General features: G+C 40.6%; 1 protein-coding gene across 2 annotated transcripts in view; it reads left to right on the top strand.

The window, feature by feature from the left end:
• Window positions 1–24508, top strand: part of pdzd2 (PDZ domain containing 2) — an 82514-nt gene that overhangs the window by 29882 nt on the left and 28124 nt on the right. The window contains exons 1-6 of one of the 2 annotated variants that reach the window (XM_030059635.1): window positions 6650–6942; window positions 13385–13916; window positions 18227–18372; window positions 19751–19883; window positions 21026–21166; window positions 24337–24436. In XM_030059635.1, the coding sequence (XP_029915495.1) occupies window positions 13431–13916; window positions 18227–18372; window positions 19751–19883; window positions 21026–21166; window positions 24337–24436 (1006 nt within the window). In that variant the 5' untranslated portion in view covers window positions 6650–6942; window positions 13385–13430. Of the gene's footprint in view, window positions 1–6649; window positions 6943–13384; window positions 13917–18226; window positions 18373–19750; window positions 19884–21025; window positions 21167–24336; window positions 24437–24508 lie in introns of those variants that run through there. The other variant, XM_030059634.1, reaches the window with a different exon arrangement.

Below are 24508 nucleotides of genomic sequence, written 5' to 3' on the forward strand. Positions count from 1 at the left end.
TACATATTTACCCTCCAAAATCGAAAAATCAAAATAAATTTACCTTAAAATTGCCACACAATTACAGAAAAAGTACAAAATCAACAAAAAAAAAAAAAAAATGAAAAATTTAAATGACCTCAAAATGACCAGCATAACAGGAAAAATGACCATAAAATCAGTAAGAAAAGCAGGAATTTAGCAAAGAGATTATCAGAAGATGTGAAGCATTAGTGAAAAACAACAAGAAAATGTCTGTGACAGCAAAAACTGAGGATGACATGAAATTAGCAAAAGCCTTTATCAGTAATTAGGGAGGGGGAGAGAGAGAGGGAGAGAAAGCCTTCAGAAGAATGAAGAGTGTTAATAGAGAAAGAATAAAGTGAAGAAGGAAACAAAATAGTGAGAGGATGGTAAGGCAGTGGTTGGTGTGGCTTCATCACTCCACTGTGGGTGTAAACTCCCCTGCCCCCCCTGCTGCCAGCCAAGCAGAGCGCTGCCCACAAAATGGTGACTTGCCTTTTTTTAAGAGGAGAAGAGAAGAAGCAGAGGCATGTGAAAACAGACACAATCCTTTTTTGGTTTAGTGGCTTTGAGAGAAATCATAGAGTAAAGCTCAAAGCAAAAATATACTCTGTCCAAAATGATTCATTAACACAACATTACCATTTTGAACAATGTGATATTATACCACTTCCCCCCCAGCTGTTGTGTAGGACAGTAGTGGTGCTCTCTTCCTCTCATTGTTACTGAGTGCTGGATACTGGCTGGATGCTCCACATGCTAACTGTTAGCTTCCTGCCAGTTAACAGTCTTAAAATAATTGCCTTACACAATAGCTAGAGGGAAAGTGAAATAATATCAAAATTAAAAAAAAATAAATAAATAAAAAAATAAAAATAAAATGATATTATTATATTATATTATTCCTTTGATGTGAGATGTAGTAAAATGGAATGAAAAATAAAAATAAATGTGTATTTGGCTTTGAGCTCCTGCTCAAGTACAAAAGATATAACAATCAACTTACAAAATAATATCAGTCTTGATAAAAATGGACAAGGTGGCTGCTGTCAAAGTGGTTGAATTTGAATATTCAGACTCACAACAAAGTGACTAGTGACTAGATGTTGCCAGATTTGGACACAGCTGACATCACCAAGATGCTTAAAGAAAAGACGAATAAAAATTCTGACCAAGCACATATTGACATCTTAGAACCATATAAAAATATGATGTAAATATGACAGGATGGTCCAGTAGCTCATTCATTGGATATTATGACTGAATAAATGTCAGTAAAACAAATGATGGGCAGTGGTATTTGAGGTCGATCAATCATCCAAATGATCTCAGTGCTTTTCCCGACATCCTCGAATGAGAAGTCATGCCAGCTTGCCAACTTTTCCATGACTGTTACTATCCGTGCCAAACACTGTGCTGATGCTGTGCAGTAAAGCAGCATCAGAGGACATCAGAGCACTCAGGCCGTCTGGGTGAGGGGCTCGGTGCAGACACCCACCTCCCAGCTCCCACCCCAAACACTCACAGATGGGCTGATGGATTAAGGGGCTGTAAGCCAGACTGTTGTGTATTACTATTTGGAAGCTGAGGCACCTACTTTTTGCTGCTCAAAAGTAAATTCCTTTGTATGAGTGGCTTTTGAAGGTGATTATGTAAGGGGGTTGCTATTGCAGGGCACAGACAGGAAACGTGAGAGCCTGCTTTGTACAAATCACAATGTGTGTTTGGCTAATGTTTTTTGTTTGTTTTCTTGGAGGCTAACAATGCATAATATAATGATGCTGCATTTTTGATAGCTTTCAAAAAAAGTAATACATTTTCCCTCTGTCTAACTTTTCCCTGTGTTGCATTTTTAAAGAGTAACAACACTAAATCACGCAAGGCAGAACATTTCTGCTACACTGCCCTCTAGGGGTTGAAACCTTCAGGTAGGTTGCACTTCTGGCCACACCCAATCAGTGATGTCAGAGCAGGTATTTTTTAAAGATTATCATTATTATTATCGTTGTTGTTATTTTTCTGTTTCTTTTTTTGGCATTTCTGCTTCATTTGATAGCGACAGTAGACAAAGACAGGAAAGGAGGGGAGAGAGGGGGGATGACTTGCAGCAAATGGCTCAGCTTGGTGTCAAACCCAAGCCACTGGACTTAATACATGGCACATACTTTATCAGGTGAACCACTGGGTAATAGAGAATAAGATATTACAAAATGCAAGAAAATTCATTACATTTCGTGTTCAAGATTTTTTTTCTTCCCAAAATTCAGGTGTCATTGCATAGTAGAAGGGAAATTTGTTTGATTTTGTAGTCATCACAAAATGTCAGATTATTACATAATGCATTGTTGCATGCCAATATCCTTGTATTTTTGTATAAATACATAAATAACTAAATCAAATGCGCAAAGAAATGTAAGGAAAAATCATGTGATTGCACTTTTCCAAACTGTTATAAAGCTGTGCTCATGGAGGAGCATCCACAGTATCACAGCTTAATGAAATTGCAGCAGATTAGCCATTATTTTGGTAAAAGACCAATATTTACCCCATATACCTGCAAAACTATATTGATCCAACCCTGCTGATAACTCTTAAAACAAACAACCATTTTAGGTCAGCATGAATGTTTGATCTTTGGGCTTTGATTGATGGCTTTGTGGTGTATTTTACACAGAAATGGTCAGAATCACCTTCTCTTCTCCGGTTTTCTTCATGGATTTAGCACACCCGCTTTCACCACGCTGCTGGTAACTGTCAATGCAACCAACAACGTTCTTCATTTTTTCACAGCAATGAATGCAAATCCTGCAACTTTTCTAAATACTGTAATCTAGATGATTAGTGAACATGCTGGTGATTATGTTTTATTGCTTATTTATCTAGATCACCATTCTAAAGTGTGTGAACGACTCAAATGCAAGGATGTGCTTTGATGAGGTCTCATGTGGTACGTGTAATTCAAGGGTGTGGTAACTGTTGAGATGGAGGCAGCGTTTGTAATCACGAGTCATGGCAGTTTTGACTTGTGATTACAGAGTGAAGCTTTGCCTTGGTCTGAGTCGCTCTTGTTTCCTACCTAATACACTCATTCTCTATCTCTTTCCTCCAGCTGAATGAGGAATTTAGAGAATCCATGTGCTGAGTCAAACTGAATGTTAAGTGAGTATATTAAGAGGACACATTATTGCCTGGTGTGGGTGGACATACTTAGAGTTGTCCTCTTGTGATCAGATCACCTAAGATGCATGATACTGCCAGGTGGAAACAGGGCCATTCTTCTCGTTTGAGAACATACTCTTCATTACCCTAAGGGAACAGTTTGACTCAAAAAAAAAAAAAAAAAAAAAAGAATACATTGACTTTGTCCGAGTTGTTCTCTTACCCCAAGTATAATCTATCCATCCACAGAGTTTGTGTCATTTTTCACAGAAGTAGACCCTGTAACCAAATAGCTAGGTCCTTTATGGGCCTCCAAGGGGGAAATAATTTTCACAGCCTGCTCATGGAAAAATAAATGAATTTAATGACCAACTTAACAATGGCTAGACAGACGCTATTAGATGTACAGCTGACATGATAAAGTAAGTGTATGTTGTGTGTTTGTTTACCCACCTATTCCTATCAAGAGTCATGAGGGGCTGGATCTTATCTCCATGCACACAGGCCATAAGGCAGGGACACACTCTGCACAGGGTAAATATAGATAGACACTCACATTCATGCCTCAGGGCCTGTTCTCCCTATGTTCTCCAGGGGTTCCTGGAGAACATGGGGAGAATTTACAAGTCCCATGCAGAAAGCAATGTTTTTATACATCATGATTGTGAAGTTAGCAGCTGACGTGGGTGAGTAATTCACTAACCAGGCGCAGGCTGCCTTAAAGCTATATGGCAGGACTATATGAGAATATCACTACTTGGCATTCCAGTTCAAAAGAGATTAAACTAGATACTTCAGACCTGCAGATGGGTGGCAAATGAAAGAAAAAAAACAACATAGGCACAGGTTTATGTTGAGTCCATGGTTTGATCCACTTGACCCCTTAGAGGGAAGGTTCACTGCAAATCAATAAAGTTTTTCTGAGTGATCATCTTTTTCCGATGATGAAACATCGTCTCCTCCAGGATGTCAACGTTCCAGTCCACAAGGCACGAGGTCCCACTGAATAGTTTGATGAGGATGAAGATGATGTAAATAATAATTATAGTAATTATCTTTATTTATAGAGACAAGTCATAAATAAAACAAGTCATAAACTCATCAGGTTTTAAAAACATTTTGAAGTATAAAGACCAATAAGATGGATAAGACAGTGTGCGTGGCCTTCACACTCACCACATCTCAACCCAGCTGGACTCCTATGGGATATTTTGGACTCCACCACCATCATCAAAACACCAAATGAGGGAATATGTGTAGGAATAATGATGTTCCATCACTCCAGGAGAGTTCAAGAAACTATGCCAAGGAGCACTGAAGCTGTTCTGGTGGCTCGTAGTGGCCTGACACCTCACTAAGACATTTTGAGTTGGTTTTGCCTTTCATTTGTCACCCATCTGTTTGTCCATGTTTTCTTTAAAAAAAAAAAGTCACCTAGTAAAAAGGATGCTGCAGACCTGTGAGTTTGATCTTGTCTCTGCAGCTAATGTCCAGCAGATGTCACTATACACTAAAGCTATGGTCCACTGTGACTACTGCTCAGTCCAGCAGCTCTCCTGTTGCCTGGCTTAGGGGCAGTCACACTGTGTTGGGTTGTTTTAGAATGTTAGTGGACACCATCCCATTGTTGTATGACTCAGCATCAAAACAAAGGATGAAGTGCCTCTTAATTCCCTGAATGTGAGTCCACATGCTGGTGGAATATCCTCATTAGCTGCTCCACGTTTGGGCTTCTCATCCACAATTACTGTACTTCTATCTCTCTATTCACTTACATAGCAAAACACCCCCAAAAACAACACTTTTAGCACATAAATTAACCCGATCAAACTGGGTTATACCAAACGGCTTGACAGTACTTTCACAAATGATTGTAATCACATAAAAATTGTTACTGGGACTGTTTTTATATTGACATAATATTCTTTGTTTGTGTTTATTTATGTGCTAAAAGTGTAGATGTGGGGCTTTTATGTTGTTAATACAGTGCTCTGAATTAGCAGCCCAATGTATACTGTATATAGACAGGTTGTAGTGATGCTTATGATTACAAATCATTGTTCTCAGTTAAACTAAAGTCAAAATGTTGCCCTTTTGCTTTTTTTTATTGCCTCTGGACTCCCTTCAAGGACTCAGTATACAGTATAAAGTTGGGTGGGTACATATTTATTTGAAACAGAAAAAGAGACAGAGACAATAAAAATAAAAACACAAAAATGAGTCATATGCTTCTGCTTTGAAGGCAGAATAGCATAAGTTCCCTGTGTGAGTGTGTGTGTGTGTGTGTGTGTGTGTGTGTGTGTGTGAGAGAGAGAGAGAGAGAGAGAGAGAGAGACGATGGTTGTCTACAGAAGAAAACTGTAGTAATGACAGGAATTACGGCCGTTTGATGGGATCTGGCTCCTTTTCGAGAGCTGGCCGGCTCTTTTCATTTTTAGGTAAGCTAAGTATTTAATTTTTGTATCATGTTATTAGGCTACCATTCTTTTATTCCTTTTTTGTGGCTTAAAACTCGTAGAATCAAACATTATAGGAATAGAAGGTTGTTCTGAGCTGCTGAAATATGATCAGTCTTGCAGCCACAGAGGTGGTTGTGTTTTGTTGTGTTTGTCCTCTCTTTATTGCTCTATTCTATATATAACTGTAACGGAACTACGCGGGAACAAATCACCACAAAGTGTTATCAGAGACAGTATAATACACTCAGTGTCCACTTTATCAGGTCCACCTGTGCAGTCTAAGGCAGTTCGGTGCACCAGAGCTGCCATAAATTCTACCTTTTAACAAAGGTTATCATGTTCTCATGTTCAGTTTTTGTTGACATTGTGGAAAATATGCAAATTTAATTCTGTGTTTTTTACTGAGGTTGTAGTTTGTCTTGTACTGGAGTACATAATATTGAGAAGTGTATCTCATTTTTTTCCTCTCTATTTATATACATAAGGGGGACAGAATATTAGAAACACCCCTCAATAAAATACAGTCCAGTCCAACAGCAGCACTATGAGCTCAATGCCAAACATAGAACTGAATGAACACCTGAGAGAAAAGCTGAGCATTATAGAGCGCAGGAAAGGAAACTTTATGGCACAACAGGTGGAATGGATTGGATTAGATTGTACAGGTGGAGTTGATAAAGTGGCCACAGAGTGTACATATTGTCATCATCATTCTTATCATCATCATTATATCCTAAAAACAGAAAATTCTTGTTGGCTAAATCGGCAAAAGCTCTCGCTCAGCCAACCAGAATCCTTAAGTCAACCACGGGTGTGCATTTTGCCCAGATAAGAGCTCGACTAGGATTCATAATAAGTATTTTTAAAGGACTCTAAGCCAGACGACTCGGTTCCTGTCGTTGAGTCGTTCAAAGGAGTCGATTCGTCCAAGGTAGACACATGAGCATGAGTGCGGTGGAAGCGGCGGGTAACAGATGACACGGGCAGCAGGGCTCCAGCAGCCTCCCCGCCCTGCGCGCTGTGGCTTGTCGCTGCAGGCTGCCTCGCCTCGCCTCGCCTCACCTCGCTGCGGGGATTAAACCGACCGGGCTCACGGGACCTGTCAAATCTGTTTACAGCACATTAAGCCGCTCTCACTCTGAACCAACTCCGGACAGGACTGGAAAACACCGCTGGGTTGTTCCAGACGAGACCCGCAGGTGGGCCGACGCGGGCTTGCCTCTGAGGAATGTTTGTGCGGCTCAGACCGGCAGCGGTGCGAGCAGCCGGGCAGGCACCAACACAGACCGAGCTCCGCCACAGTTAAGGGAGGAGACCATAGGTAAGGAGGCATGGCCGTGAAAACTTTTAGACTCTCGCTGCTCTCAATGGCTGAATCGTCGCTCAGAGGAAACACAGTTTAGAGAAAGTGACTGTGATGTGATGATTTGCTGGAGTGCCAGTCAGGCTCTATAAGGTTGTTAACGTGTTTCCATCTGTATGATCGCTGGTACCTGCCGTCTACAGGCCAGTGTTACACTTTGTCTCGTGTAGGGTTATCAGGTGATAAGCGCGTTCATGACAGTACGGTTACCATGGAGATCATGACGCTCAAACAGTGAGCTGTCCTGCACGGTGATCCAGGGAATGAGAACGCAGCCGACTGACTGATTGTAATAAACACCCGGCATATGTTTGGAGATATGTTTGTATCATAAACAGGATTTGTGTCAATCTGCTATGAGCTTAAGATAATGAAACCCTTTATTATTGTTATTATTATTATTATTATTATTATTATTATTATTATTATTATTATTATCATTTTCAAAAATCTTACTTTCGGCTATGAAGGTGCATTTTGTGTCGTTAGAAAGTGTAGAATGTCGTCTATTACGTAAATACTTGATGACAGTAGTAATGATCTAATAATAATAATAAGATGATGTTGATTATTATTAATATAGTAAAACGTCTTAAATGAATCCTAAAAACAATACAGGAAAAATAGAGTAAAAAAGATTCTCTCATTTTTAAAGATAAAAATCTATTATCAGAGTGTCTTCATAGTCCAAAGCATATATGTATGTAGGTCTATGTCTGTCTATCTGTCTGTCTATGTGTCTATTTGGTCATCTGTGTATCTCAAGTATTAGAAAAAAATATATATATTAGAAAATATATATTTTGAAATAAAGAAAATTTTCAGGCAAAATAAAATCTCATCTTTGATGGGTGTCAGATGATTAAAGTTGACTTGGTAACTGTATATTATTAGCGGTATTTTTATATTTCCTAAAGAGTAAACACAATGACAATGGCATTAGTTTGAGTCACTGATCAAATCTGATTTGATGATTACACACCAGTGGGCCTACTCTAACCACAGTACAACTTTACACAACCCACAAATTACACAACAGGAGCTGTGGTTTGCAGAACAACAATAGGGCAACTATATAACTTGTATAACCGAGATGAAGCAGGCTTTCTGGAGAGTGCTGAGCGTGGTGAAGCAGCCTCGGTGGAATTCAGGTTGCAGGGGTGACAGCCAGAGGAAAACCACTGTGAGTCTTGGATGGTTCAGGGCTCACCTTGGAGCTCCAGTGCTGGACAGGGGTTCAGACTGACCCAGCCACACAAAGTACACAAACACAGCTTGCATAGGTGTGTTTTCCCACCTTGATGTGTTCATCGCAGTCTGCAAAATCTGATGCTTGAGTTCTGCCACGCTCACCAAAAAAAAAAGCTCTTGAAAACAGTTTTGAAGACAGACTTTGTAGGCTTTGGGAAGACAGCTCCAGTTAACCAAAACAACAACGGGGCTCGAACTCTAAAATGCAAAGCGATTTGCAATAACTATTCAAGTGGCAAAATTTGGCATGCAATGGCTAAACTGATCTTTGGCTTGTGGCGTTTCTGGGTGGCTTTGCACTCTTCTTAGTTTAATGTTTCTTTGCTGGTGAGCTTTCAGCACTTAGAAAAAGTGAAAAGACAACACCCGAAATGCAGTAAACAGGCATGAGCAGTTGGCTAGGAGCCAAGGAGAATCAAGTGGAGAAAAAGCAAGCAGCAAAGAGCAAAGATGAAGAGTTGGAAAACTTTGAATAGTTTAGTAGGCGCGTTTTGAACAAAAGAGGATACTTGGCACTCTTTTGAAGGAATGCCCTGCTTACTAATTATTCTCTCCATGTAAAGAAGAAAAGAATCTTGCCTTCAAATGAGGAAAAATAATTGCATTTGTGTCTATCTGGGCTGAATACTTTGAGGCCTGGATCTTCTCATTTCTGTTGTTGGCATATCACAAAAATCTGGAGGCAAACACATATGAGTTGCCTAGTATTAATAACTGAAATGAATACAAAATAAAACCAATTAAACCGTCATCTAATGAAGGTAATCATATTGTTAAAAATCTGAAATCAAGCTTGTGACTGGTAATCAAACCATAAATTGAAAAAGATTTGTTTGCTAAAGTTGTAACATTTAGCAGTGCTATTTTTTGTTCTCTTGCTTGTTTAATCATTTATTTGTGATAGGCCCTAAAACATGGTGATTGACAAATAGATACCAGATTCGGTCAGTTTGCAGTGTTGTTGAACAGTATCCTGCTTCATTTGTTTCTGTTCAAAACAAGAACAGGATAGGTGTGAGGCACTGACATGCAATCTTTTGGCAGGGTTGCTGGGGGGAGGGGACACACACGATGTCTTAGCTTGGAATGATAATTGTTTGCCTTGAGACTCAGAATATGGTGACTACCCAGGAGAGGAATCATTTGAAGAGCTGATCAAGTGGAGACAACGTACTCTACCCAATGGGTTGGGCCAGCTTCAGAAAAAAATTTAGAAATTATGTTTGGGTTCAGGCCAGATTCGGTCACATTGCTGTTATTTTACTGAAAATCTATGGTGTAAAATGAATAAAAATGATGGCCCTGCTGTCTGTTGGAGTTTATGTGATGAAGACTAAGGCAACACAGACAATTTCAGGCGGTAAATGTTCCTAAGTGATGGAGGACAGGCGAAATCTCAGGCTCAGGTTGGGTTCGGACACAAAAAAAACAATGCCTGTCAGGTTCAGGTCGAGCTTAGTTACTATGCTCTCGGGCTTGGGTTGGGTTTCGGCAAAAATATGTGGCCCGATCTGCACTCTAATGTCCGCTGGGTCAGTTCCTATGGGTAGCATTTCCTATTAGCTTAGCATAAAGAGTTGAAGTCTATGGGAGTCATTAACCTAGCTCGGTCAAAGTGAAAAATCAAACTGTACAGCAACTTTGAAGCAGTCTTATTTACACAGTGTGTCATGAGTATTTGAAATACATGACTTGGGATTAAAAAAACAAAAAAAAACAAACAAAAAAAAATAGGAGAGGTTTTAGGAGTGTAGGAAGATTCAGCACACATTAACTTCTCTTAAAATTCAATTTTTTAAATTATTATTATTATTATTATTATTATTATTTTTAAGATGTGTATTTCAAAGGAATTAATAGCCATATAATGGTTGTGGGTATAGAAACTTTACTGAACCTTTTAGTTTTACAAATGGGCCCCAAGTATAAAATCATGAAGCATGTTTTCTCATTTTAAGCAGCATCATTTAGAATTGCCTGTTATTTAAAGCTGCTAGGTGGTGGAAGCAGTTTGTTTTGGGACCTCCAAAGCACTGGAAATGCGCTTCAGTCTTAAAAAGCCGTACAAACCCTGACGCAAGTATGGTGTTGTTCCACTACAGCTTGCTAATGCTGTCCTTGCCCATTTCTGTGTAGAGTGAGTGTGTCAGCCATAGTGGAGAAGGAAGGATACAGGCTCTAGGCAAACATGGAGCACAGTATTGTCTTTAAGGTTTGTCTGCTCTCAAGTTAGAGGACTTTCTGAATGCATTCCCCTGAGGGGAATTGCGGTAGGCACCATTTCCGCTGTCCTGCCTCTCTTTGTTTAAAATACTGTCGAGCAAAGTAGTTCCTGTGGACGGTTACCCCACCAAACTGAGGAATGCCTTTACCAGAGCTGCAGTGAAGGATAGCTATGTTTTGTGGCATAAAATCTTTCTGCATATGCACTCCATGCATCACAAGGAACATCCCTGGAATGCAGTGTTTAACACTGATTTTCTTACCCACGGTTCAGTATTTACTTTAAAATGCTTTAAATGAATACAGAAATAACCATACCAATAAAGATGTTATCATGTTCTTAAAGGTGTCAAACATTTTTAGACCTGCCCAACCCGTTAAAATATAGGAAAAATAATGTATAATGTATTTTTGAATATATCTATACATCTATATCTATCTATCTATCTATATCTGTATATCTATATCTGTATCTATATCTCTATATATCTATATATACATGCATATATATATATATATAGAGAGAGAGAGAGAGAGAGAGAGAGAGAGGTACATAGATATAAATAGATATTACATGTTTCTTTGGTAAAGAAGATCATAATGCATCCTCTAATTTAGTTGTCTGCATTGGTGTCTGCCACCATTGCTGAATGGTCTCAACTAGAGCTCTCAACTAGAAATATATCCTTGAGTTGTCCAAATCCCTTTGAAATGTGCATTTTTTCCTTGGCAGGAAAAAATAACAATCAGAGTTATCTGGGGTGTGACATGTGGAGCATGCTTTTGCAGCAGCTCTTGCTTAATCTCTAAATACCTCAGGGAAAATAACCACATTACACAACAGCTCAGAAGAGTTGGGTTAAATGGATAGGGAGCATTCCTGGGACAGATAAGTTCCGAATGTGAAGTTGCCAGATGTGCCAGGCCAGCAGCTATCTCGTGTCAGGTTCCTGTTCTGGTGCATGTGTGAATACTTTGATGGAGAATGAAATGTTGATTTGAGGGAACACCTCTGATACGGTTTAATTTTATTTAACATGCAGGGGTTCAGTGGGAAACAGTAAATGTTGACGATCCACATATGTTGTGCATGAGATGTGCATCAATTATAGACAGTCGTTAAAATGGACAGTTGACTCTTTTTCAGAAATTTGACATTATAGGGTGGACTATCTCTTCAAAAAAAATTTTTTTTCTATGTATGTAAAGTGTTCTGCCCTCACAGTCTACAAGCATTTACAAATTGAATCAGCTGCAACACACACACCTGTTGACACTTTCTTTCTCGACAATGAATCACACCGTTTTGTTGGTCAGATTATTTTTGGCCTCTCACCATTGTCTGCTACTCCGTTTGGGAATGTAAGCAAATGCTTTGTTGGAAGGTTACATCAGTGCTGTCAAAGTCACCAGCCAGGACAGGGGGTGGCGGGGGTGGGATAGGGGTTTTGTTCAACCACAAAGTTTAGCAAACAACAGCGAACTGCCACTGTGACCCGTCTGTTGGGAGTCAGAATGGTCAGGGAATAGGATTCTGCTGGAGGAAAGCTTTTGGCTCATAAAACACAAGAGCAGAGTTCAAGGTGTGTGCTCGCCTACTTTCTTTTAATTACCTTCAGAGAAAAGTAATCCATTTGCTGAATCATGGGGTTTTATGGCATTCCTTTTTAATGATTGTGTGAGTGTGTAATGATGTGGATGTTTTTTTTTTTTTTTTTTTAGTGCATGTTTCAGTGACCGCTCTGAGTGAAGTTTGGTAATGATGTGGATATGTGCATCTCATGGGCATTGGCCAGAGCAGTGTGAATAACATATGTATTTTATGATCAATGATTTCACTATAGGAATCTGCAATTTAAGCTTGAAAAAAAAAATCTAGCTATGGAAGGCCATCTTGTATGCATGCCGGCATTGCAGACCCTTGAAAAATGTCTCCATAGAATCCTACATAATTTTTCTTTATTGCAGTCATTATTTTTTCTGCCTTAGAAACTGAAAAAGAGTCTCAGCTTTTGCAATTACAGCGATGATTAACCAAATTTGAGTCAGCAAAACCCTGGGGAAATTTGCTTGTAGTTGTGAATAAAGATGGTTATGCAAACTCAATTTAAGCTTTACCAAAAGCATTTTCTGCCATTAAGGATGTTCTGAAAGCCCTGACGAGGCTTACTACACTACAGTTAGCATGTGAAGCTTGACTGTCATGAAGTGGGCTTAGAAGAGAGCACTCCAATGGTGGGGAGAGACAGGGCAGGCACATTTAAAACAAGTGGAACTATGTTAAGCCCAGTCTTTTATTTGCTTGATGTTTGATTTTCAGAGAAATATAATTTAAAACAGTACATTGTATTGGATGATATAATGATTAAGTTGTTTGGCAAGGTATTATTGAAGGCTATGAAGCACTAAATAAAGCCTTATGTATTTATGTGTGCTTCAGCTCACTGTGTTCCAGTGCATACCAGCCGTTACACTAGTGATCTACAATAGGGCTAAGTAACCTGTTCAAGATCCTTGTAGAAACACAAAAAATTCCTGAGTGGAAAAAAGGTTCCAATTTTAGCCCCGATCTTGTTTTCCTTTATTTACCAAGGGTAGGTCTTCCTCAGTACTAATGTTGTTTTCCACAATTCCCTGCTTCACACAGTTGCACTTATTCACACCTACGAGCATCACATGATTTTTGAGATGAAACAGCAGGGTCAACACAGGTGTGATTAATAATATTAATTAGGACTCCATTCCATAGACAGTCATAGCTCAAGCTTTCATCTTGTTTTCTCCCAGGAAAAAAGTGTTGTTGAATACTTATCGTAATAAATTTATTAACGAAATCAACACTGCTAGGGACAAGGGTTTTATTAATATCTCTGATGTCTGAGCCCGTTATTAATGACAATATCATCCCTGTCTGCCCTCTTCACAGTTACCTGGCTGACCAGTGCTGGAATGGCGGCTGTATCTACCTGATAATGCTGCGGCGAATCAAGCGAAAGGCTCCACTCGCTCCATGTAATGGCACCGCCACTGTTTCTGTTGCTGATGGGATCGGCGGCTACACAGAACAGCAGTGTAGCGGTGCCTCCTCAGAGCCACCTGCCAGCCCGCTGCAAAATGGGAAACGGACACGCAAGTTTGGCGTCATATCCCGGTCGTCCTTCAATCGAGACAGCAAGGATAGCAAAGATAGCAGAGATTCTGAATCTCTGAGCAGTTACCATGGCTGCAACTCTTTTGTCTCCATTGATGCAGAGGTCCTTCCTCCAGAAGCGGACACCAGCTCCATCCTGTCAACAGATGGATCCACTAAGGAAAGTTCAGCAACAGACACCTTACCTCATATGAAACTTGTTCCTCATCCCCCACACAACAGGGGGACTGCCACCTTACCTACGAAGTCTCACAGTCGGTTATCCGAATGCAAAGTGGATTCACTCAGCAGCGAGACATCAAGCCAGGTAAGACACAGTCCAGAAGCCCAGACATGCAGCTTACAAACCAGCATGTCCAGACAATGTGCCAAAAGTGATAGCATACAACTCTGAAATATACTGACATGAAAAGATGTCCAAGAAGCTGAAACAGTTTTGAGATAAAGTGTAAAAAGTAGCTCTTTTGATGGCAGACTCCAGTGGCAGAATTTGCTTCATACATACACTTCATACATACACTACCAGTCAAAGGTTTGGACACACCTTCTCATTTAATGTATTTTCTTTATTTTCATGACTATTTACATTGTAGATTCTCACTGAAGGCATCAGAACTATGAATGAACACATGGAATTATGTAGTAAACAAAAAAGTGAGAAATAACTCAAAACATGTTTTAGATTTTAGATTTTTCAAAATAGCCACCCTTTGCTTTGATTACTGCTTTGCACACTCTTGGCATTCTCTCAATGAGCTTCAAGAGGTAGTCACCTGAAATGGTTTTGCTGTCTTGAAGGAGTTCCCAGAGGTGTTTAACACTTGTTGGCCCCTTTGCCTTCACTCTGCGGTCCATCTCATCCCAAACCATCTCGATTGGGTTTAGGTCAGGTGACTGTGGAGGCCAGGTCATCTGCCACAGCACTCCATCACTCTCCTTCTTGGTCAGATAGCCCTTACACAGCCTGGAGGTGTGTTTGGGGTCATTGTCCTGTTGAAAAATAAATTCTGGTCCAACTAAACGCAGACCGGATGGGATGGCATGTCGCTGCAGGATGCTGTGGTAGCCATGCTGGTTTAGTGTGCCTTCAATTTTGAATAAACCCCCAACCCCCTTCAAAAATATACATCACAGCAGTATGGAGGCCAACCTAGGACAAAGTATGTGAAGATCAAGTTTTAAGTTTCAAGATTGTTAATGGGTTTTGAAATCACACAGTGCAGGTTGAATAGCATGCTCAGTTTCATTTACAGTTCTTCAGCGCAGGTCCGGTTAGTTAGCTCTGTCAGAATACAGCCATCTCCACCTAGTTGCACCTTCACATGAGTCATTTTAATGAAACTGAGGATGATATTAACAGCCCAGTGTGGGAAATAGAATGTCATTATTATCACTTAATGCACATAAATTAGACTTGCTGTATCCCCTTAGTCAAATGATCCACAATGTCTCAGCTTGTCAAAGAACAGCCAAGATCCCAGCTACTTTGTTTCTCCCCGTATTTCCTGTTCTGTTGCCTCCTACATTTTCCTCTCTTTTTAAACTTCTTCAGTGCCTTCTGTTCAAATAAAATATGATGCTGATCCAGCCAGGAAGGGATAAGGCTGACACATAAAAGCCAGGCCAAAGCCTCCCCAGCTTCTTTTTTAATTGAACACTTTTCATGTGGATCGATTAGCATCTGAAAGGAGTCTTGTTCTCCATCTTCTATTCAGTAAAGAGCTATTGTGGAGAGAGGTGACCGTGTGCTCAGCACCAGAATTGAGAATATAAACCCAAGCATTATTTTTACCAATCAGAGAGAGAGAGATATATCCAATGTGAGAGAGAACATGGTATTTCTAATGACACAGCATAGTCATAATCATTAATCTAATTTTCTTGTGCCTTTCCACCAGTTTTGTTCACAAATTTCATGGACAGGATTGGAAGATACAGTTAAAGATTAAAGAGCAGTGATTGTCAACTGACAGCCCACAGGTCCCTTCCCACTTGCCAAAGGTTGCCATCCAGCCTGCAGAATATTAATGAATTCAGAAAAAGTGAGGAGAAAAAAAATGTGTTTTTTAGGATAAGTAGCATTTTTTTCTTCTTATATAGAAGCGATACCAAAAATAAGTGAGAGAGAAAAAGTTTTATTAGGAATGATTTATTGACCCCAAATACATGTGTTCAACTAGTGGGTTGTCAAGACAATATGAATCCACCAGTCAGCTTATTATTAATTATCTGCAACAGTTTTTTTTTTCACTTACACAATAACATTAACTCATAATAATAACAAAACCTTCTCAGTCTCATGCCTGACAAATAATTCAAAAGGCTTTTTGTCCTGAAAGTGTTGTCCACCAACTAGGACACTGCGTAAAAGTGTCAAAACCGGTTAAAGTTGATTAAACTTTCCTGCCAATCAGGACTGCATTCTGTAATTACGTGTCCAGAATTAGTTTACAGATTTGAACGGTCACCCCTCAGTGAACTGCCTCTGTGGAGGAGGTTTGTGCTTTACTGAGAGCATTTTCTAGTAAAGTATCTAGTCATTGTTATGGATTTCCCATGTTTTTTTGTTTTGTCTGTTCACACTGACTTAGACTAGTAAAAATTACCTTAATTTCGTGAAGTGAAAATATTAAACAATAAAAGCCTTATTAGGCCTAAATAGATTTTAATTTTGTTATTTGAAAGTCTGGCTCCACAGTGTCTCTCACTCTGGCCCTTGGACCAATGAAGTTGATGACACCTGTTACAGGGTGTCCATTACGGTGACCCTAGGTTTAAGACTGTTTGCAGATGATGCAATCCTGTTGGCCTCAACAAGTCGTAACCTCGAGCATGCATTTTGGCAGTTTGTGGCTGGGTGTGAAGCAGTTGGGATGACCATCAGCACCCCCAAGTCCAAGGCCATGGTGCTCTGTACGATTCAGGGGGTTACCACTCCAAGTTAGTGCCTCAAGTGGAGGAGTTCAAGTATCTTAGGGTCTTGCTCACAGTGAGGGTAAAATGGAATGGAAAATCGACAGATGGATTGGCAAAGCAGCTGCAGTAATGCTGTTGTTGTACCAGACTGTCGCGTTGAAGATGGAGCTGAGCCTGAAGGCAAAGCTCTCAATTTACCGATTGATTTTTGTCTCAACCCTCACCTATGCTCAAGAGCTTTGGGTAGTGACCAAAAGAATGAAATTGTGGATACATGCAGCGGAAATGAGCTTCCTTCACAGGATCTCTGGGTGCACCCCTAGGGATAGGCTGAGGAGCTCAGACACCCAAGAAAAGCTCAGATCAGAGTCACTGCATTGAAAAGGAGCCAGTTGAGGTGATTCAGGCATCCAATTAGGATGCTTCCCAGATGTCTCCCTGTAGACGTGTTTAAGGATGTCTAACTGGAAAGAGACCTCAGGGCAGACCCAGAACACTCTGGGGGACTACACAGTGGGTATGGCCAGGGAAAAGGATGTATATGCTGTAATCAAGCTATTCTGGAGCCAGAGAGATCATAGCATATTAGCTAACACTGACTAACATGAGAAAGTGGATGATAAAGTTATAGATGCTGCTACCGACTTTTTAAAAAAAAAAAAAAAAAAAAAAAAAAAAAAAAAAAAAAACCACTCAGCAGAACAACGTTGTGTGCTGAAGGCATTTCTGAGAGGGGAAGATGTTTTTTGCATTCTGCCAGTGGGATTTGACAAAAGTTCAATTTATCAACTGTAAAGGGCCTCCAGTCTGTTTGTTAGAATCAGCCTGACTTCACTGAATTCTTGGTCCAAATGTTTGTTTGTTTTAAAGATTATTTTTTGGGCCATTTGGCTTTATTAGACAGTCACAGTGGAGAGAGACAAGAAAGATAAGGTAGAGATAGTGGAGGACATGTAGCAAAAGTCCTCGGCTGGATTCGAACCTTGACTGCAGTGGTACATGCTCCATCCAATGGGTTATCACAGCACCCCTGGTCCAGATATTTTTCATCTGTTTTTTGGAAATGTAGAGAAATTATTATGACACCATTAGGAACAAATTGACTTGGCATAAATAGCACCAAGTGACAACATTGACTGACATTTTGTAGGTGGCGAAAGTTGTGAAGTGGGACTGATTTGCAGTAGTCCTGTAAATTGGATAAAGCAGCTACCACCATCAACTGAAAGCTACTACACAGCAGCTGGACACGAGAGTAGCTAGTGATTGGTTAGCATGATTCAAATCCCTCTGCCCACAGGAATCTGTGGCAGTTTCAGACTGAATAATGCAGTGGAGATGGAATGGTCATTCAGTCTGAGTATCAGGCTATGCTTTGCTGGCACTACAAGAAAGAAAGTGCCACAGCCAAGCTGTGATTTAATATAATTTAATGACTCTGGAGCCCTGGAGGTGATACATAATTCTGCATTTATGGCACAATATTGTCACAGTTTAAAATTGTTTTGAACTACAATTTAGTAGCCCATGACAGTTGATCATGTTCTAGTCTTGTCCATGGATTAAATGCATGAAAAGGCAGTGGCTTTGAGAAGGAACAGTTAATCAGTGCTTTATAAAGTGTGTCACCCAGTTGTATTTTTCAGTCACAACAACTGATAATAAATAGTTTGATGTCTGCTTGTTTCTGCTCTTTTTCAGCCCAGGGAGGGAAGCCGCATCTGGAAGATGCACATGGTGAAAAGCCAGGAGGGCCTAGGCATCCAGATCACCGGGGGCCGTGGCTCCAAGCGCTCCCCCCATGGCATCATCATAGCCCATATTGAAGAGGGGGGTGCCGCCCACAGGTAAAAATGGTTATGAAGGGAAAAGAATGCAGCCGTTCTGATAGTGAGAACATTGTCAATGGAATCCTCTCACAAAGCTGGAATTATATTTCTGCAAAGATTCACACAAATGTCAATGTGGAGGTACACAGAAGGGTTTTATTGGTAACTGTAATTGGCTATGGTGGTCTTCTCTCTGCCATACGATTTACAGCCACCCTGTTGTTTTTTCCATGTTTTAGCTTTAATAGATTTCAGTATCGGTCCAATAATAAGCCCATCCTCTTTGGTCCTTTGCCCCTTCAACTTCAGTCAAAGCATCTCTGAAATTGTACTTTATGCAGATAAACGTATCCAAATATCAGATCAGTGGTGCAAGTGCCTCTGACTCTGCTGTTAGCACCATGGCCAGAGAAAAAGTTTATTCAGAGCAGAGACCTTGAGAGAGAGATACTTTTTTCTCTGGGCAGTTAGCCCAATGAGAGAATGTATAAAAATGACTGCTCAGTTGATAGGTTTCACACTATTTGCTGTTAATCTGCCATCTACAGTATAGACAATTTCGGAATAACTAAATCTTATAAATTTGGGATCACTGAGACTACATCTTACAAAATACAGGTCTGAGGCCTGATGTGTATCAATTTGGGGGACTTTGACACTAAAAAGGTTGAGAGCGGCTGCTCTAAAGCTCTGCTGGTGGCTGGAAACTGCATTGAACTTCCATGTTCACACTGGGAAGAGTAGAGATGGATGTAGAGAGGCTGATCTTGACTGTAGAAAAGTGTCTGCTTACGTATGATGTTTCTAGCACAATTTGCAAGAGCCTGAACAAAAAAGAAGCATGGGTGGAAATGGCAAGGATTTTAAATTCCAATATTTAATGTACAGACAGGCGATCACTCATTTTTGTCAGGTCAAAGATGGGAAGATGGGAAGTGTGTAGATGAGCAAAACTTAGAACTTACAAAAAACTGGTTCCTGTTTTTTGTGACTGATTTTTGATGCTGTTGGATCCATACAGGACACTTACCAAGGCAATATCTTTGGGTTATTGCTCACGCCCTTCTTCAAGTGTGGAACAAGTGTAACAAGCTGAGAGTCAAGTCAAATTACTTTGTTCTTGTACAGTCATCAGTGCATGCACATATCTGTTGCTACTATATGTAAGTTTCAAAAAGAAAAGAATCACAAGCTGCTGTTTAAGGAAGAAAAGGTTTAAGGAATTGAAGGAGCGCTGGAAGAAGCACTTGGAGGAGATTCTAGCCTCGACACACACGCCCTCTTGAATGGTTGAAGGGTTTATCTGCTGAGTCATGGACCAGGGCACTGTCTTTTGTGTGTTTGTATGCATTTGTATGGGCATAAATGCGCGTGTGTGTGTGTGTGTGTGTTTCAGGGATGGTCGTCTTCGTGCTGGTGATGAGCTGCTGATGATTAATGGTCAGTCTCTGGTGGGTCTCTCTCACCAGGAGGCTGTGGCCATCCTCCGTTCTGCTGCTGGCCTTGTCCAGCTAGTTGTCGCCAGCAGGGTGAGTGAATCCACACACAGACACACACACACACACACACACACACACACACACACACACACACACACACACACACACACACACACACACACACACACACACACACACACACACACACACACACACACACAGACAAACACACATTTCTGTTTCCATGAACCCCAGGAAGATTAACAATCGCATTTGCAGAAGATAATGGCAATCCAATAAAATGTACAAAACAACACATTAAATCCTAGAATGTAATGGGTGTTGAGATTTTAAAAAATACATTCATCTCCAGATATTTAGATAACATGTTCTCATCCTTTCACATTTCCTGAATATTCTCTGCCTACAGTAATAATTGGCAAAATGTTCATGTAAGTAAATCAGTTTTGTTACTTTCTATCATCTAGTGGTAACTAGTAGAACTACAACAACACTGGGCATCACCTCCTCCAAGTCTCAGAAATTGAAATGACTGTTGAATTGAATTGAATTGTACTCTTAAATATAGTTTCAGATTTGGATATCTGAATTCAAATGTAGTTTTCTTAATTAAAAATTGAGCTCTCAGAGACATGCATCAACTGAAATACAGCTGCCGCCTCTATTGATGGTGGTTCCACTTAGGAAACCACTAGCTGTGGCATGATGCCTGTGAGTTCCAGTCCCCCCACTTGGAAAGAGTTGCTCATTTTAATCAATCATTAATCATTTAATCAGTTTTTGAATTCCTATATTCAACAGATTTGTGTTTTTAATTAGTGGTTCATTATAAAAATTATATTTTTTTTTAATTAGAAAAAAATCCAAATCCAATGTTTATTGACACTGATGTCTTCATGCCGTGTTTGTCTTCATTGGTTAATGTTATTTTATTCTGCTATCACTTCCAGATGGGAAGGAAAAGCTAGCTCTGGCTTGCCTTGCCTCGCTTCTCTTTGTCACATCTGAAAAATTGAAGAGGAGAGGTCTTAATGGGCTTGTGGGAAAATGCAGGCGGCTTTCGGAGATACAGTTTAAAAATACACTCAGGCTGCATCTCTAGATCCCCTTCCTCTTGCCCTGTCAGACCTACACACACACACACACACACACACAGAGCTTTTCTTCCTCACTCCTGCTCAGTGGTGTCATCTCTCTCTCTGTCCCTGCAGGAGGAGTCAGAGGTGGATTTCCAGCGCTTCCCGTCCACCAGCCTACCGGATCTGTTCAGTACCTGCAGCTCTTCCTCTTCCTTGTCTCAGATTGCTGCCTCACCCCCCCAGCAGGCCAGCAGCAGCCTCTCCTCCCACATGGTAAGAATACATTCTCTAGTGTGTGTGTGTGTGTGTGTGTGTGTGTGTGTGTGTGTGTGTGTGTGTGTGTGTGTGCATCCATGATTTTGTCTGTGTAGGATCTGGTTTAATCTATGTGTGCGTGGATGTATGTGAAGTCCTGTATCTGCATGCATGTGCAGTTCAGTCATGGAGCAACTACAGCCCAAAGAAGCTCAGAAAACGCTTGTTTTCAGTGATACTGGCAAGAAGGCTTGACAGGGCTGGGAACACTTTCCCTCCATGAAAAGTCAGCTAAGCTCTGAACTCTTGTCCAGCAATACCCACTGAGCCACATGCAGGAAGCCATACACCAACAAATGTCTTCTTATTTGTTTTCGTATCCACTGATTCCACTGACAGGCATAAAATAGTGAATACATTTTAGAGTGTTTAAATAGTAGAGCTGCATCTCTGTCGGTGTCGGGGCTTCAGAAACTGTCCCGTCATCTTGCAGTTGTCACCGTTTGCCATTTGTGACTTTTTGACATTCCTTTCGTGTAACACCAGCACTGGCATGTTTGTTTTTTTGTTCAATTAATTTAACAGTACTTTGATTTCAAGTTCTTTTTCTGCCAACAGCCATGTATGACGGTGTATCCAGTTCTTTGTGGGAAAGTATTTTTCACACAGCACAACAGCTGCCCTTACAATATGTTAAAGAGGCATTACCATATGCTAATAACAAATGCTTGGCCATGTGCCTCCTGTTTAATGAACCGGTGGAATTCATCATTCAGCAGGTTTGGATGGTTAAGAACGTTTGGTGCATCTAGAGTTGACCTCTCTTATTTTGGCTCTTAACACATACACTAATTTTTATATATTAAAGTGCCAACGGTTATACATTCAACATAGAATGTTGCACAAGCTGTTAGTAATTGCGGAGGAAATGATACATCCTTTTGTATTATACAGTGTTTTGGCAATCTAATGTTCCTCCAATAGAAACATTTACCTGCTGCTACTTAGAAACTGAATAGAATATGGAAGAAATTAGTTTTTATAACGGTTTAGTCTACATTTTAGCGCTTTAAACCATCGGCCAGAAGGTAAAAGCATGGAACTCTGTCTACTTTTTTGGGATAAATACTGTATGGATAAAGCATTAAGGGTCTTCTCTAGTTTAGTTCTCACTTTCCAACCTTCCTTTGTCTTGTTCTCTTAATTGCTCAGTCTCTTCTGTCTTTTTCATCTTCTCCTTTCCCCTTCTTTGCTCTTCTTTATCCTATCTAACAAAATCGGTTGCCACAGCACAGTCAGCCTGGCCCAGTAGGCTGCTGCCTAACTTCTCTTGCTGGATGATGTGAAATTATTTATGTGCTGGTGCCACCTTGACTGTTGTCACTTGTCAGACGTTGAGTTGTTCATTATGCTCAGATAACAGGCTGCGTATTATTAATACAAATGACTGCCTGTTTGGCTGTACCTCCTATGTGTAGATGAGGGTTGGGGAGTGGTTAACTAGGTATTATCTATTTTCTGTTTGTGTGTGTGTGTGTGTGTGAGGATGATAACCAGCAAAGTGGGTCACTCCCCCAACCACTACATTTCTCTTTCCTTCTTCTCTGTCGCTCTCTCTGCATGTAATATAATTGTATTATCACTCTGCAGCCTCTGATGAATTCAGCCTGTGTGTGCACATGCATGTGTATGTGCATGTATCGTATGTGCATGCTATAGGTTGACAGTTGGCACTAGGGATGTAATAAAAACAATTTTTGATTTTTTTTTTTTTTTTCACTTGATGATTTTTATATCACCATGCTGACCCAAAATCGATAATGTCCCTTTATTTTAAGGTATATTTTTATTTTTTACTTAATTGTTTAAATTATGACCCAAACAAAGATCCACTTCTGGAGGTATCACAGGAATAACATGGATCATCACAAGAGTTCAAAGAATACAGTGCCTGGCAAACACAGAGCAGAGCATGTGTGTTGGAGCCTGGAGTAAACGTTAAAAGTGTGTTTTAGCCTCTCATAGGTTTTAAATAACAGTGATTAAAATCGCAAGAAATGGTAATATCTAATCGCAATGCATATTGAATTGGCACCCAAGTATCGTGAATCAAATCATGTGAGGAGGATGCTGAGTTCTGTCTCTAGTTGGTACACAGAAGACCTGTGCCTACTTTCCTTAGCCAAGCCAAGAAATATGTGAGACAACACACAGCGTACAGTGCAGAAAGCCCTCATTACAAAGGCAAATGCACATGTGAGAGTTGAGTGGGACTGGTAAAGTGGTGAGACATCTGTCACTTTTTACTGGACAAGTGGGCGAGACCACTAGGAGAACGCTACAAGACTGAATGTTGGACCCCGACAGTGAGGGGGTCTGCTGGCTCTGTTATGCTGAGGGGGGCATTTTCCATTTGTCCCCTCAGAAGGAAGGCTCCTTCCTTCCTGATGGGAATGTTCTGTTCCAGAGTGACAACACCCCCAAAGAGCACGAGGGCTCTCTGAATGGTTTGATGAGGCTGAAAATGATGTAAATCATTTGCTGTGGCCTTCACACTCACCACCTCTCAACCCAGCTGGACTCCTATGGGATATTTTGGACTCCACCACCATCATCAAAACACCAAGTGAGGGAATGTATGCAGGAATAATGATGTTCCATCACTCCAGGAGAGTTCAAGAGACTTGGAGAAACTATGCCACTGAGCATTGCTGTGACACTCAGCATTATGAAAAATAGAAAATTTCTGTTGTAGAGTGTGAGTGCTACAGTATGTGGGTGTGTACCTGTGTGTGTGTGTGTTTGTGTACACATATACTCATCTAATCTATGCCTGGCCTGGAAAGAAGAGGTAGAGAAGGGTGAGGACAGCGTTCCTTGATCAAGTCGCTGATAGGGGAAGTGAGAAATGTCCTGGCAAAAACAGAAGAAATCTCTGGGGTGGCAGGTATCAAAACAAAAAGCTGCGTCATTTTGCCTGGTTTTCACACCACAGGACATGATGCTACATGCATCTGATGACACATGTAGTGATGACAGCGTTGTTTCAAACATTTCTCAGTAATGTGATGTTAGCAGCTGTTCTGTCGTGACAGTTGCAGTTACTGGCATCCACACTTGTGGTGAAGTTGTGTGGAAAAGCTTTGTGATTGATGAGCTCTGTAAAGTCCTTGTCTTTGTCCTGGCAGCTGACTGACTTGGATAAGCTGGAAGAACAAGGTTGGGGAGAGGCACCTAAAGGATCCTGCCGCAGCCCAACACCCATGAAACTCTGCAGCCGATCCCAAGGTTGGTACTAGAAAGGAACTTGCCTACAACAGAAAGAGTTCTGCTGTTGTTCAAACAATGAATCGGTTCCTG

The sequence above is a fragment of the Myripristis murdjan genome, chromosome 9 (assembly GCF_902150065.1).
Source record: "Myripristis murdjan chromosome 9, fMyrMur1.1, whole genome shotgun sequence".
NCBI classification, from domain to species: Eukaryota; Metazoa; Chordata; class Actinopteri; order Holocentriformes; family Holocentridae; genus Myripristis; species Myripristis murdjan.